General features: G+C 51.0%; 1 protein-coding gene across 5 annotated transcripts in view; it reads left to right on the top strand.

Annotated features, from left to right (window-relative positions):
- The first annotated feature begins 9363 nt into the window (after nucleotides 1–9363).
- Nucleotides 9364–16319, top strand: part of MYH10 (myosin, heavy chain 10, non-muscle) — a 93229-nt gene continuing 86273 nt past the window's right edge. For 4 of the 5 annotated variants that reach the window (XM_040649469.2, XM_015295125.4, XM_046901984.1 and 1 more), the window contains exons 1-2: nucleotides 9364–9419; nucleotides 11383–11760. In XM_040649469.2, coding sequence (XP_040505403.1) covers nucleotides 11416–11760 — 345 coding nt within the window. In that variant the 5' untranslated portion in view covers nucleotides 9364–9419; nucleotides 11383–11415. Of the gene's footprint in view, nucleotides 10415–11382; nucleotides 11761–16319 lie in introns of all 5 variants that reach the window. The other variant, XM_015295124.3, reaches the window with a different exon arrangement.

Below are 16319 nucleotides of genomic sequence, written 5' to 3'. Positions count from 1 at the left end.
GCATCTGAAAAAAGAGATCTGCTGAGATTTGCTAAACCAACACACCACACTGAGCCCAGGAAATGTTGCATGCAGAAAGAATCCAGAGACTGGGAGAGTATCTGGGGAACAGACTGCATCTGCTTCTCCTAACCTTACTCGTCCCTGGTCATCTGTAGCTGCTATTCTATTGGATTTTACCTGGGGGTTGAGTGTCAGCTCCTCCAGCAACACAGAACCCTCCTCTTTCCTTCCTGAGGTATCCAGAAAGAGAAAAAAATGTGATTATGGGAGTTGATGAAGGAAGGGAGAAGTCAAATGTTCAGAACTCTTAAACTAGAGGCATGGGGTGGGGGGATCCCAAGGTAAGCTGCTCCCATGCTATGTGCCACCTTCAGTGACTGCCAGGAGATGTGATGGCAGAGGGATGGGGATAAGACCCAATATCAGGGGTCTCCTCCAGGAGACAGTCAGCTCCAATGGGGCTGCAAGGCACAGGAGGGTCCTACGGTACAGTGGGACCTCCAGTGGATCAGACATCAATGAGAAGGTGCAAAGATCTGCCTGAACCACATCAAGAGCCTATGCAGGAGCCCAGGCATTGATGCAGACAGGAGGTGGGCAAACCAGATATTTGGTCTGAAATAACAGAAGGCTCAGGAGGAAAAAGTCCTCCTGTGTCTTCAGTTGTATCAGCAAAATTGCATCTTAGACCTTCCTTCTCTCAGACAGAGGTGGTAGCAGGGACCTCAGGCAGGGCGTTGCAGCTCTGTCCAAATGGGGTTCCAAGCAGGATCCAAAATGTGTTGGATAGCAGCTCTTTCATCCCTCATTTATTTTGGTGGTGCGTGACCACAGCTAATGGGAACCTCCCATGCAAGTCACTCCTCTTCCCTTTAATCATTTAGAGGGGCTCCTCAACAAGCTGCCTCGTGACCTGTAATGGATTACAGCAAAAAAACCACACATCTGGACACAATCAGCCCAATGTGGCCATCAGGGCTGGGAATGGGACCCTGTTGTCCCTGAACCCTGGGCAGGACAGCACAGGAGGACGTGAGATGGCACTCACAGTGCTGGGCCAGGGGCACGATGCACACAGACATGGGGTGCAGGAGAGTTTCAGTTTCTCCTTGAGGGATAATTTCACTCTGTGGTATTTTATTTTTTATATAAAAATCTGAAACCTGAAACATTTCCTGTGAAAGGAACCAAAAGAAAAAAAAAATACCGGTTTGGGGACAAAACTGCTTCCAGTAGGAAAGCTTTTGCTCTGCTATTGCCTGGAGGAAATTGCAGACACGGCACTAAGGAGGAAGCATCCTGATGGGGAGCAATGGGGCTGCATCCAGCAGCAGTGTGTGTGTGGGAGGGGGGACATTTCCTACTCAAAGCAATCCTTTCCAAGCTACTGAGATATCAGGTTTAATAGATTTAATAGAAGCAGAGAGCTGAAATTCTTGAGGCAGCTTTGGCAGTCTAACGAGTGTATACGTTCCATGCACGGTATTAAGCCAGAGTTACAGGGCAGCTCAGATAGCAGCAGTCTGGAGTGAATAATATTACAAGTTCATTGCTATTAACCTAAAACCAAATGTTATAAATCCAGGAAATTTGGAGCTGAGGTTAAGCGTCAGGGAATTCCAGGCATGCCAGGAATGCAGAGATCCGGCACACAGCACCTGTGGTGCACCCAGAGGGGGGGGATTACAGCTGAGCAGCCCCAGTGAAAGCACCTCCATGCAGAGAAATGGGGAGGAATAACGAATGCATTTGCACAGAGCTCTGTGCATGGCTCTGGGTGGCTGACCTGCCTGCACACGCTCAGCCCGCTACACGTGCAGGCTGTGGTTAGTCTTCAGCACAAATGAGAAGCAGAGAGCCAGCAGACTGAAATGAGGGGAAAATGAATTTCTGTGCCTATGGAGGGTATGTTTGGAATGGGTGGCAGGGCTGGATATGCAGAGGGCCAAGCTGAGCACATGGCAGATCCATGTCCTTTCCCAACAGCTTCCCACCAGGGATACTGCCTGGTGCCGAGTGGGCGTTCCTGCAGCAGGGGCACATCTGGCCACAGCAGCTCTGGAAGAGCAGCAACCAGCCCAGTAAAAACCAGTAGGAATTGGGGCAGCCTGCCTAGGTGGCTTGTGAGTCACAGGAAGGCCCAGCTCTGCTCTGTGCTTCTGCTGAGCATCACCAAAACGCATGGGGATCCCGAAGTGATGCCAGAAGGGCTCAGGCCAGACTGAGGTGCTGGGGCACAGCAGTGCGTGGTTGGGGGGCTCTGATGGAGGACACTGCCACTTCCCACTGTCACTAGCGATTTGCATGCAGCCCTGCACAGTGCAGCACTCTGGTTAATGCCCGCTGACAGCTTGCTGTGTGATGCAGCAGCATTAACCCCTGCAGTGCCAGCACCAGGCGGGCAGGGGTTAATTAGATTGGAATGCAGTTTAATCGCAGGTTTCCTGAGCTCCTCACTGCCTGCTCTTACAAAGCGATGGAAAATGACAAATATTTATCCCCACTCTGACTGCAGCTCTTTATCTTCCCACATCACCATCAGGCTTTTCCAGCCCGGCGTTCAGCAGGGAGCGTGTAAGCAGATACTATATAAGGGTAAAAGCTGGTTTGGGCAGCTGTCAGCTTTTGCATTCGCTGCATTCCTGGGAGGAGAGGCAAGGGGAGGAGCAGTGGGGCAGGGGTGCTCCCGGCACCCAGGTGCTGCTTGGATAGGGGGGAGCACGATGCCTTTGGTGGGCACAATAAGGGTTTGTGGGCCCCCAGTCAGGGCGATGGGGATGGACCTGGTGCCAAGTGCTCCTCTGCAGTTTTATATCTGCTTCCTTTGAGAGCCTGGGCTGGGGGCTGGCAGAGCCACCCTGCTGGCTCTGTCCCCCAAGGTCACTCCATTCCCTACTGATGTACCAGTGTCCCTGGGTGCAGTGTCTGTGCTTGCTGCTGGGATGTCTCCTTGCCTGCTGCAGGGCTGAAATTTGGTGCTTTCTGTCAGCCTGGAGCTCTGCAGGCCCTCCTGAGCTGTTCCATCCTCAGGCAGTGTTTGCACCACGCAAAGCCAGCACTTCTCAGTGGGTGCTATTTAAACACAGCACTGTGAAAGCACTCTCCCTCTCTACTCATTTCCACGTGGTTTTACCCTGAAAAATGTCTTGATTCAGCCAAGCTGTCCTGGAGGCATCTGTGGAGGCTGAGCAGAGAATGATGCAAAAAAGGGGTATTTTATTTTTTCCAGGGTCAGGCTTAGTTTCCACTCTGTGATGAGATGTTGGTTCTGGAATAACCATACATATATCAGCTCACAGCACAGTGCCGATCTATGGCACCTGCAGGCCCTGCAGCTCTCCCATGACACACAGATGCTCACACCAGGAGCTGTGCCCAGCTGGCAGAACACAGTAGGGTTCATCCTCCAGCAGGTGCAGCCCTTCCTGCAGTGCCTTCAGCAAAGTCAAAGGAGACCAAGGTTATATCCAGGCTAATTAATAGCCTGCATGTTTGTTTTGCAAACAGCCTTTTCAGATGGTCAGACCAATCGCACCCATCTTATACAGATGAGAAAAGGCACAAGTCCAATTAAATATAAAATCTTCAAATCATTTGTAAATCGCCTTTATCTCCTTCCTAAGGCTCTGCAAAGCACTATGGTGCTTGGTCTTCATCTGCATGTCTGAGCTGGGAGCAATTTCTAAGGAATGCATATTAGAGGCCGGTTTCTTTGTGGCCTGACACAGGCTGCACCCACACCAAGGTGGGAAATGGGAATGCAACCTGCATGGGAGCAGGATGGTGTCATGGGAATGGGGGAAAGAACACAGGCCACGGAGATGGGGAGATGATGAGAGGAATGGGGAGATTATCACAGGGATGGCAGATGGCCATGTGAATGGGGAGATGGCCATGGGAGTGGGGAGATGATGGGAATGGGGCAAGGATCAGAGGAATGGGATGACCATGGGATGATCACAGGGCTGAGGATATGCCTATGGGAATGGGGAGACAATCAGAACACAGCGATGCTCACAGAAATGAACTGTGTTGGGGGAGATGTTCATGAGAACAGGGTGATGCTTATGGGAACAGAGCATGGCCGTGCTGGATGCACTCTGCTTCCTGGGAAGCTGTGTTCTTTCAGCCCCTGCTGCCATCCCATGGGAGGGTTCCACAGGACTGGCATTTCAGTCCCTCTGGGAGCCATTTGGTGGTACCCAAGCCCTTCCAGCCCTTCCCTGTGTTTGACTCCCTGTGCTCTATTTTCAGAGCTCACAACCTGGTGATGTGCGGGGGGTTGACTGCTCCCAGGTCTGCTCATCCTTGCCCCCAGGGAACTCAAAGCAGAGATTGATTTTCCCATCCCCTCTCTCCAGCCCAGGGCTTGGCACATGAGCCAAACCCTTCCCAGGTCGATGACCACTGATAGCTGAGTATTGGCTTGCTAATTAAACGGGTAGGGTTCAGTCAGTCATTAAATGGGATTGAATTAAATTGAATTAGATCATGGCTGGGGGCTACATCCCAGGGTGAGCCTGGCTGCCAGAGCTGTGCTGGGAGCTCCCTGCACAGCATACCCAACTGGCACACGGGGACTGTGATTTGCTGTGATAGGTGTGTGATGGAAGATCGCACCTGGCAAGAGCATCCCCAGAAGCAACCCTGAATGCACTGCACTCATCAGGGGGCTCCAGGGGAGGGGTTCTCAGCTGGCCTCAGCCAGCAGCAGGATGCTGGTGTCTGCAAGCCCCAGCTGTCCTGCTCTGAAGCCAAAGATAAAACAGGAGCAGAGGAGGATTATAAAGACCAGCTGTGTTGTACAGACCAGATCTGTGAGTGTGGTATGATAAAACATTGTGATAATGGAAAGAGACCTCCTTTTCCCCTTTTATCTTGCTTCTTGCACAATGGTGAACTGGGTGATGACAGAGATCCTTCATGCCTGAAGGACCAAGAAGTGATGTATCAGCACAAACAGAAAGGACTACGCAGCAAAAGAGACATAACTCAAAGAAATGGGTTCCCACTGAACATGGGAGATGCAGGTGACCGGGATGTGCTCCTCTGGCCCTGACCTGCACTGTAGCATGATGGTGGCACTGGGATGTGCCTGAGCTGGGGATACCTGGGGCCACCATCCCAGCTGGGTTGTTCCCAAGCACAGCCCCAGCCCCGTGGGATGGCAGAGCAAGCACCGAGCCTGGAAGCACTGAGGAGGATGAGCACCTCCCGACTAGAATTTGGGTCTCCCCACGGACACCTGGACACTGGCCCAAAGGCCAGAATTATTTATGTGGAGACCAGAGAAAGGTCAGGGTGCCGGGATGCTCATGTGAGCAGGTGGCGGCACGGCTATAAAAAGCCCCGTGATCGCTTTCCAACTGGTGATTCAACAACAAATGCAAAAGTAATATTGAAGCTGCCTGCTGTGCCAACTGCTGGCTGTCGGCAGCAATAAAAATGCCGTAAATCAGCTCCAATTAAAGGCTGTATGGAGCCGGGCAGGAGGCTCTGGCTGAAGCTGGGAAACTCCCCGGCACGCTGAGATCACCGTGGCAAACCCTGCACGCCATTACTTGCCGCATGCAATGGGTGATGGTTGGTGCTCCAAGGCTGTAGTTTGCTTTGGGTTTTATAGAGTTGGGAGAGTTGAAAGAGCTGGTGTCTGAGCACAAGGTGAGATTTGGGAATGCTTTTCCTTCTGGAGCTGGGATGTGCAATAATGAGTTCAGTTCCTTGTGCACGTCCTGTCCTGCCCTGCCACTGATTGTGGCCAGGGGTCCCCTGCAGCTGAAGACAGCCTGGCCCAAGTGTCCCTGCAGCCCTCACCATCTCACCCTCTCACCCTCTCACCATGAGCACTGTACCTGTGTCCCAGCTTTGTTTCTCTGCTCATAGACTCAGCGAAGGCTTTGGTTATCGAGTGCATAGGAGGGCATTGGAAATGGGAACTTTTGAATGTGACACATCTCAGAACAATCGCTTTGCCCAGCTATGAATGCGGCATTCATTTCAGATCAGTGTGGCAGTGTGGGGCAGGCAGGACAGGGAGTAGATAACCAGGGGATAAATAGGATCTACTGCTGGGGCAGCCAAGGTGGCTGCTGTACAGGTACAAACACATCAGCCCTGCTCATGGCAATGGAAATGGTGTGTGAGGGAGCACACAGCCAATGAACCCTACATCTGAAAGAGGGAAATCTTTCACATCGGGTGAGGAAGGTGTGACGAGCTCATCCTGCTGGCATCCAGGCACATAATATCACAGCTGTGCTGGGCAGAGGCTGGTTCTGGGTGAGGCAGAGCCCCACTAGGCAACATGCCCTGTACAAGTGGATACATGGGGAAATGCCACTGTTTTCTTCATGGTTTTTGAAATCTGCAACACCACAGCTAGGCTGGGATAGGTGGTCTTCTGAGGTCCATTCCAGCTTGAAGTACCCTGTGATCCCATGATGCCTCAGAAATGTTTCTCTCTGCCTTTTCACTATCTAATGGTTGAATCCTTTTCCCTTAAAAACAGCGCAGCAAATGGGAAGCACTGCTGTGATATGAGCAGGAGGAGGATCTGGTTGGGGATCTGCCTGCTCCCAGCCGGCCAGCAGCACCCAGCAGCTCCCAGCCCTGCAGTGTGGTGCTCCGGGGCCAATCTCAGACGTGGTGAGCTGTGCGGGAGGAGGAAAGATCTTGCAGACACGTTTCTGCTTCCAGGGGAAAGGGAGGCTCAGGTTTCGGGTTTTTTAACAGGCTTGTGAACAAGCCCTCCCTTTCCTCAAGGGAAGAGAAATGCATGCCAAACCCTGTGCAGAGGGTGGAAGGCGAGGCGGTGAAAATCCTGTTCTACCTTCCCAACGTCTGCTCCTTGCCAACGGGACGGATGGAAGAAAGGAGAAGGAAGAGAGGAAACGAGGAGCGGGTGAGCACAGGTCCCCATTTTGGTCTCGCTCCCAGCACGATTGCAACAGGTTGATACGAGCCAATCTCATCCCACATCCTCCACGTCATCTGTTCTCCTCTGAAGGCACCCGTTGGCGTTCTGCAGAACATCCCATGTCGTGCACAAGCTGTTATACACGGCCTCATGCTTGTCGTTGGCTCGCTGGGACAGAACACTTCTCTCTGCCGTTTGGGCCTTGCCTCAGTTGCTGCAGAGGTGGCTATTTTTGCTGGTCTGACATCAGGTTCACAGCAGCCCGTCCGACAAACTATTGTGCAATCCCCTTTGTGAGTAAGAAGCAGACTTTCCATTCCCAATTTAGCTAAGTTTTTAAACTCTCCAGGCCTAAAATATATGGCGGGTGAGACAATGAAGCTCATATTTGGTGCTGACCCATGCCGGGAGAACACCTCCTGTTTCAGAACGTTTCCTATTGACATATGTGATTAAAAACACAGCATGGCCCTACAGGACAGCATGCCTCAAGACATAAGTGTAACCTCATCTTACTGTAATTTGTTACATCGTACAAAGCTTTGAATCTCAAGCATTCAGCACCAGGCTTGGATTTCCAATTCCTTTCAAGCTCCTGCCTTGTACATCTTTACTACACAGCCGTTTTATTGTAGAACAACTTTTATTTAATTCCTACAAACTTGTCTGGGTTTTGAACCTATGTAACAAAGCTGCCAGATTTTACACCAGCATTTCTGCCTTCTCCTCACGCCTTCTTTCTGAAGGTGTCAAAGCACGTTAGGCACAATGTGATCTCACCACTGAGATGGCCGAGGTGAGAATGAAACCTCATTCTTGCATGGAGACTGAAGGCATGGAAAGAAACTGCATCTGCCCGGAGTCGCAGTAAGCCAGGATTTGAATTAGAAACCAAATTCACATGGCTTTCATTCCTGTGTCCCTTGTCACCACCAAGCACAGATCACATCCACACATACACAAATCCTGCATTTAAATATTTAATTCTGGCTCGGTGTTGTTTGGTACTTGAAGTTACCAAGGACAGTTTGACCCAGAAAGGTGCTGAGCCGTCCTGCTTAGCAAGGCTGGGGGTTCCTGAGGGAGCCCGGAGCCAGGCTGTGAGCCCTGGAGATGTGCCCAAACGCTGCCGCAGCCAGAAAGCAGGGCAAGGAAAGGGACACTGATCCCTGCAGGGAGCAGCCATCGGAGGGCAGAGGATGAGGGCTATTGGCTTCCCGGTGGGTGCTGGGGGAGGATGTGACACCCAACACACAGCTGCTGCATGTTGGTTACCGGGTTTCTCCTTGCAGAAGTTGGTTCTCCCACCTGCATGGCGATGTATTGGCCTGGTATTAAACGTGGAGGTTGGTGGCCCTGCCTGCAGCATTGGGGTTGGATCATGACGATCCTCGAGGTCCCTTCCAACCCAACCCAAGCGTTTCTGTGATTCTGTGATTCTCTGTAGGTACCCATCTCCCATAATGGAAATCGGCTTTGTAGTGCATGACAACAGTGGTAAAGCCTTTACATGAGAAGTGAGTGAAATGTTTTTGCCCAAATCCTGCACATTGCTTTAACAATTTCAAGTGGTCGTTTAACCTGAAGCGGTATTTTTCTGGTATTTATCTACCTGCTTGGATTTCACCCCTGGAAACACGGACACACTGTGTTTTACGCACATGGACGCCCCCGTAGCAATGGTGCCGTTAGTCTTAGGTGGGATGGTGGGGAAAGCGTTTGAGGATCGGGGACTGGCTGAGCTTTGGGCTCAGAAAAACAGTCCTTTACCACAGGCACTGCTGCACAGAGCTGTGGGTGCCGATCCCTGGGCTGCACTGAGCTGTGGGTGGGCTCTGTGGGAGCACCCAGCGCAGCCCTGGGCTTTCATCTGCCTGCCGCTGCGGGTCAACACCCTCATCTCTCTGTGAAGCAGGACGTGCGAGCCCTGCCGCCATGGTCATTCGGAGGGCTCCCCACACCTCCGGCGCTGCTCTCCGCGGGGCCGCCATCCGCCAGGCCCGGGCTCTCCTGAGGGGGAGGCGCGCGCCCGCCCCGCGCTGCGGCACCGCGCGCACCGCCCGCTGCAGAGCCGTGAGCGCGCCGCGCCCCCCGCCGGGCGTGCTGCAGCGCGGGGCGAGGCCCGCCGCGACGGGCGTGGCGAGCGCCCAGTGAGAGGAGAGCTTGGAGCCGAGTGGCCAATGAGAGCCGCGGGGCGGGGCGAAGCGAGGAGGCGGGGTTTGGAGGGTAGCGTGCGGAGGTTGCTATGGCCGTGGCCGCGGAGCGGCCGCGCGGAGGGCCAATGGGCGAGCGAGCGGCGGCGGACGGACGTGTGAGGGAACCAATGAGCGCGAGGCGTGCGGCGGCGGCGGGGGCGGGGCTCGAGGCGGCGGCGAGAGGGGGGCGGAGGGGTCGGTGTGGCGCTAAAGGCGCGCGGCGGACGGGGGGCGGAGCGGCGCGGTGCTGAGAAGCCGGCGGGCGGCGCGAGCTGCGGGGCGCGGCGGTGAGCGGCGCTGCACAGGTGGGGCGGAGGGCCCGGCCGCGGCATTTCCCGCTCCCGGGGGGCGGCCGAGGGAGGGGGGATGGCGGCCGGGTTCGGTGCGGCCGGGGCGGGGGCGGCGCCGTGGCGCGGGTCCGGCACACAAAGACCCCTTGTGCGGGCCGCCCGCACCGCGCCGAGGGGAGGTGGCCATTTTCTGCCGCTCCGCAGCCGCCGCGCGGGGCCGGGCCGGGCCGGGGGCCGCTGCCCTTTGTCCTTCGGGCCCTGCCGAGGGGTCCCGGGGACGGCCCGGCCCCGACCCGCGCCCTTTTGTTCGGGGCCGGAGGGGTTCTCTCGATCCCTTCGTTTTTTCCCTCCTCCCGTTGGCAGCGCCGGATCCCTGCGTGGGAACCGCGCTCGTTTGGGCGCTCCATGTAAATGCCATTGTTCGCGGCGCGGGGCGAAGCGCGGGAGCCTTTGTGTGGGCGCCGCGGGGATGGGAGCGGCGCTGCGGGGCGGTGGGCGCGGGGCGATCCGCGCTGCGGTTCCTTTCGGCCCCGCGCGTCCCCGCAGCGCGGCGCTGAGGCCCGGCGGCCGCGGGGCGGTGCGGGCGGTGCGGACTCCCATCGCCGCGTGTCCTTCCTTGGCTGCTCGCTGCTTTTTCCTGGCTGAGGGCTGCCGCTATTGCGCACGGGGTCCTCTCGGCGTTTTCCTTTCTCCGCGGGGCTCTCCTCGCAGAGGCTCTTCTGGAATACTTTAAATGTTGAGTCATCGCCTCTGGGTTTGAATTAGACGGTCTGTAGTGAGCGGTCTGCTCCTGCACCGGGGGTTCGGTGCCTTCCCGTTTGCCTTACGTTGAGGTTGGCCAACGTAACGATCCTCCTCGCCGTGCGTGGAGGGAGGCACAACCATTGTGCATAACTGCACGTTGAATGCGTTGCAGAGCTGCCAGCCGTGATGTGATGACGAATGCGGTTTGCAAAACCTTCTCTGCTTTCACGGCTCGCCTGGTGGGAGAGAGGTCACCGTGTGCCCAGGTAGTATTCAACATCAGTAGTGAGAGCGTGCACGATCAGGCAGCGCACCCCGGGGTCAAGGTGTCTGCCTTGCCCTTGTTGCTGTTTGGGCAGCTGCAGATGGAACTGCAGACAGAGCCCACGAGCTCTGGATGTGGTGTTGCTAACTGAGGGTGCCGTGTCCTCCCTCCTAAATAGATGCAGTGAGATAAAACGAGCGTGCAGAAGGTCCTATCAGCAGTTTTTCATTCACCTTCAAATAATCTGTGAAGCTGCTGGAAAATCCAACATCACTTCTCAACTCGCTGCCTTGTGCCTCGAGGTAAACTCGAGAGCCAGGCATTCCTTATTTTTAATGTGGTAATGTCATTTGTTCACAGTTGGCAACAGAAGTGAGCTGTGGAAGTGCAAAGTCTTGGAGCTTTAGGATGACGATGAGCTTGAAGGCTTGTTGGAGCTTCTGAAGTGCTTGTTTGTAGTTGAAAGTCAACTCTTTGTTAAAGTAAATGACCTGGTGTCACTCATTCTGCTCCTTACTGTAGTTAGCTATGTGTTGAATGTTATTTATAATATTTGCTATTCAGTGGAAGTTGTGCAAGCTGGCAAGGTTATGTTAAAATCACCTCTCCTTTTTTTAACCACCAAATATAGGTGCATATTGTTCTTAGGTTCTTGCCATTGTTGCAGTGTCTCTCTAGCTGGTGTCCAACTGGACTTGGCTTGTGCTGCTTTTTTTGTAGTGGGTCTGGGGTTATGCATGGAAGATCACTGACTTCTGGACAGTGATTTAATTATTCAGAGGGCCACTGCGGATAGGAACTCCCAGTTGTACGGCAGTTTCATGCTATGGAAAGCCTTCACACTATGTTGTCACCCGAAGGAAGATGCAGATGTTGGTGGCAGACCGTTTAATTGGTGTCACAGCTCTGTTCATGGGTAGGAGTTCAATATGTAACGCGCTTCTTGCTTTTCTCCTTTGCAATGTACAGGGTAACTGATAGAGGACACCTTCGCTTCCCACAATGGCACAGCGATCTGGGCAGGAAGATCCCGAGAGATACCTCTTTGTGGACAGGGCTGTCATCTACAACCCTGCCACCCAGGCTGATTGGACTGCCAAGAAGCTGGTGTGGATTCCTTCAGAGCGCCATGGTTTTGAGGCAGCCAGCATCAAGGAGGAAAGGGGGGATGAAGTGTTGGTTGAACTGGCAGAGAATGGAAAGAAAGCCCTGGTCAATAAAGATGACATTCAGAAGATGAATCCCCCCAAGTTCTCAAAGGTGGAAGACATGGCAGAATTAACCTGTTTAAATGAAGCCTCTGTATTGCATAATTTAAAGGATCGGTATTACTCTGGGCTCATCTATGTAAGTACTAATTACTGGGTTCATTATGGTTGCTCATTCAGCTAAAGTTTATCTGATTGCCATTCCTTTACTTATTTGAAATAGAGGAAGTGGGTCTTGGCTCTGGTTTTGATAACGTAAATGCTTTGTGTCCTTTGCATTTAGATTAGCCCTGTGTCTTTTTCCATGCTGTGTGCGGGTCAGGAACTCTGTTGTCATAAAACAAATAATAAAAATTTCTCCTGTGGAAATAATTCTGCAAGCATCTTTCAAAAATAGAATGCTAAATGGCAGCTCTGGGTGCTTAGCTCATGCAGCTCATTAGAGCACTTGCCTCAGACATGCTTAACTGATACAGTGAATGGTATCAAATGGCTTGTTTGAACTGAGAGATTACAAAACCTAACTTTGCTGAATAACTGCTCTTTAATTGCTCGTATGAATAAACATGTATCTTGTTTTAACTTGCTGTCTATTAAAAATGGTAATAAGAGGTGAATTAAAAGCTAGAAAGTGCTAGGAATGCAGAATATCTAATATCAACTCAGTGGGCCAGGAAAGAATGTGTTCAAGTGCTTAAAATCAATGAGATAAAGCTTCCTTTTTCAGCAGTTTCGAAGCACTAATTGGAAGATCTGGTGTATTGCCATCTCCTTTTGAGTCAGGAGTCACAAAGCCATTGGTGCTATTTCTTCCTTGAACAACATTGAGTGCTGTCTGTCTGTGGCATACAGCTCAGAGGAGCTCCTTGTCTCTTGGTAGACTGACTGCACAGTGGCTTGTAGCTCTTGGTGGTACTCGGGCTCAACAAGCAGCCCTTCTATCTCAAGTGACTGGAACATCTGCTTAAACACTTGGCTCATTTTAATAAATGCTTGTTCTAAAGCTTAAATCCACTTTTATGTAGTTCTGCTAGTTAGTTGGCTCATTTCTCCTGTCCATCTAAGCATCAGTGGAGCCTTGGTAATGTTTAGATTTAATAGAACTCTTCATACCTGTGCTTCTGTGTTAACTTCTGTATGGGTTTTTGCTTTTTGCTATTCCAAGGCCTTCCACCAAGAGGTTTGGAGCTGAGCTCAGCAAAAAAATGTTTCTGGAATGCTTCCTCTAAGCTTATAAGTAAAGTAAATGGATAATTAGTAAGGACTGGATTGAGAATTAAAAGTAAACAAGTTGATAAGTCAAATATCCTGTGTGTGTATCAATCATAATGCTAGTTCTGGAAGTCATTACATCCTCTCTACCAATATTTAATTATAATGAGAGCTAGAAGGTGTAGATCTTAGATTGGTGCTTGCTTGGATGTTTAAGGGCTCCATGCAGTATATGCAGCCACACACAGATGTTTCTGGAGGATGGTGCTGAGAACCTCTCACTCTTCATATAGGCAAATGTGCTGCTGTGTTACATTGGATGAATTGCAAACCAAAAACCTCTGTCTTGCTCAGGGGCCAGCTTGTCATATACTGGAGTTTGTGATAGCTTATAGGTAGCTCACCTATTTCTACCCCTCCCCTGCTTCCCAAAATGGTGCTTTCTGCTTTCATGCTTGAGCTGTGGAGGTGCAGACTCTGGAACTTGGTTCCTTGGCACTGAGGGACTGCTGTCACATAGGAGGATTACTGCATCCGTATGTTAGTGGTGACCTCCCCCGCCCCCGAGCTGGAAGTTGGTTGGGATCAAGGAGCTAATGGATTTGTTGGCCTTAACTGGAGGTCTGAGCCACGGCAGCATTGCTGGAGGATGCTGCTTTTACCAAGAATAGTGTGTGTCTGTGCATCTGGCATAATGGCTTATTTGAAGTAAAAAATCTGCTTACTTTGTGGAGGAGGGGGGAAACCACAGTTAGGAGTGCTGTTGGAGGCTGAATGTTGGCAAAGAGAATAGGCCACAGAAGTTTCAACAGCAACTTGAGCTGATGGGATTTTTAGTGCAGTTCTGGTCTTTCTCAAGGATCCCTATGGTTCCTCAGCCTTGCACCTGCATTGCTGCTGCTAACTGCATGCCCAGGAGCCATTGCTATTGCCTGGTAACCTGCTGATGTGCATCTGGCATGAAAAGTCAGAGTTGAGAGCTGATGAAGTGAATTACAGGAAACTGACCTTGGCAAGAATCAGTTCAAGGCATGTTTGGATTCCCAGGTGCTCTGATAATAACCAAACTAATGCTCATTTTGGTGGTGACCTTGAACAGCTGAGATAGTGATGGTGCATCTGATGTGCTTTCTATTAATTCCTAACCAGTATCATCCAGAGTTGCCTTTCTAGGAAGGTGAGACTGTCCACTGGAGTAGAGTCATTTCCTTTCAGTCCCTAGAAAGGAAACAAGCTGTTAAATCTGACTGGCAAGTCTAGTAGTCTATCATTTATCCCTTCAGAATGAAACAAGTGGAGGAGCAGGGAGAGTTGACTAAATGCAGCAGGTGCTGAGTTGCATGAGCTGAGCGCTGGTGCTTGTCTCATCGAGAATAGTTCCATGCAGCATCTAAGGAGGGATGGTGGGGAGTTCTGGAACTTGTAGCATCTCTGTTACCTGTCCAGTGGCATAATCTTGGCCTCTGAGTTGTGTTATTACTGTGTGGGCGGTGAGTATGAATGGAGAACTGGAGACTGGTGGTTTGTGGAAGTATGTTGACCATACTCCATCCTGCCTTTATTTCTGGTCTCTTCCTGATGGCATGGAAGACAAAAGGTAGCAGGGTTTGTATGGGATCTGCTGGAAAGAGTGGTTGGAGTGTAAAGTCTGGTGAGCCCAGTTATGTGGAGGAGACAAAATAGTTTCATTTCCTCCTCCATCTTTAGCATCACCTGTTCTGCTTCTTGCCGTGAGGTTTATTTTCAGCATAGCTGAAGAACATTAAAATATCTTTCCTAAAGAAAATGTATTACTTTTGCAAATTATTCCGAAGCATGGTATATTCACACCAGAAATGGGGCAAACCTGTCATCGTGGCTGCTTGTATGTGGACTTTTCTCCTTACCCACTGACAGTTGAGCATGATCCCACACAGTCTCGAGTTCTGCAGATGGTTTGTGCTCATACTGATTTTTATGGTGAAAGTCCAAATCTTATGCTTCTGTAGATATATTCACACTTCTTCTGGTAGGGTTGTATCATGTGGATCTTTAATACTCTAGACTACCTGCTCAGCTCTGCAATGGCCAGCCTTAACCCTAGCCTCAGTCTGTAACTAGTAGTCTCCTTCCTTGCTGTAGATCAAGAACTGGAGGCAGTTGGTTGTGAGGGTACCCAGGGGAATCCCCAAGGGCTGAGAGGTTGTTGGGAAGGTTTGGATCAATAGGACTTGGCTCAGACTGGTTATGTGCCAGTTCTTCAGTGTTCTTGTGCCTGATGAACTGTGTTCTCAGTGCCTTCTGGGGATGCTGCTGCAAGGGAGGAGTCTACCTTTGGTCATGAGCTTTGGGTTTTTAGCTTGAGTGAGGGAACATCTTTGTTTGCAGTAGTGTTTTACATGCGGGTCTTGTAAAGACTTATAGCTACCAGCTGTAGATCATTGTTTCTGTCTAAGTCGTATCAGGTAGATGTGATTTCAGTGGGCAAGCTGAGGGGAAGTCTTTGAATCAAATGATAAAATAGAGGCATCCACTGGGAAGAGTCACTTGTAAGGGTCTATCAGCTTTGGATGTTGCAGAGTTCTCCAGATCCTTGTTACTTTACTGCTTTGTAGCAAACTGCAAGCTGCTTGCTTCATTACTTCATGAGGTTCTGGGTTCCCTGTGAGCCAGGTTCTGGACTCCACACAGTCCAGCATGGTGTTTAAATGTAGACATTCACTCTTTGCCTGTTGACCTGCTGTGCTGTGAGCTGGGGGGGGTTCAGGAGCTGTGCCACTCGTGACTCAGACAGCTGTGGTGTCAGTTTGCTGCTTCAGAGCAGAGGCTGAAGCTGTGGCTTTGGCTGTCAGAGCTGTAGCTGTCACCTTCCATTGTATCCCTGGGACAAAGGAGATATTTGAAATGGATGTCTGGCTTGGTGGGGAGGGATGGGGCTGCCAGGGGAGATCACTAAGAAGGCAGAATTTAGTCTGGAAGCAAAATGCAGGGGGAAGAGATGCTGCACTTAATAATATGGAGGGAAAAATACAGAGCTGCTTTGGTGGAGAGCTACAAATAATGCTCCGTAGGAGTTTCTGGTGTAGGATGAAGCATTTTCTCCGTCTTCATTTGTGTGCTTCATTATCAACAATGCATTAAAGATCACAATTCAGAAAGATTATACATAGATTATACGTGGTCATGTCAGCTATGTCCGAAATTAGGTTTCTGTGCAGAACTTGCTATCCAGTTTGACTCATGGCTGATGTGAAGAACTGTTGGCATATGTATGTGTGGTTTTTACTTCTTATTACTGTTTTTTTTCTGTCTGCACTTAGAAGAAAGAGAGCTTCTGTAGGTGACTAATCATCGCACTGCTGAGAGCCCTTCCATTTCAGAAGATTTTATTTTACTGTTTTTGAGCTCTGAATTGCAGTGAATTTCAAGGTATGCTATGCCACTTCAAGAACTGTGCAAAACAGAGGTCAGGATTGTTCCTGGTCACTTGAAGTGTTTCAGTGCTTT

The sequence above is a fragment of the Gallus gallus genome, chromosome 18, assembly GCF_016699485.2.
Source record: "Gallus gallus isolate bGalGal1 chromosome 18, bGalGal1.mat.broiler.GRCg7b, whole genome shotgun sequence".
Taxonomy (NCBI): Eukaryota; Metazoa; Chordata; class Aves; order Galliformes; family Phasianidae; genus Gallus; species Gallus gallus.
The sequence above is the reverse complement of the archived record's forward strand: the minus strand, read 5'-3'. Positions and strand labels throughout refer to the sequence as shown.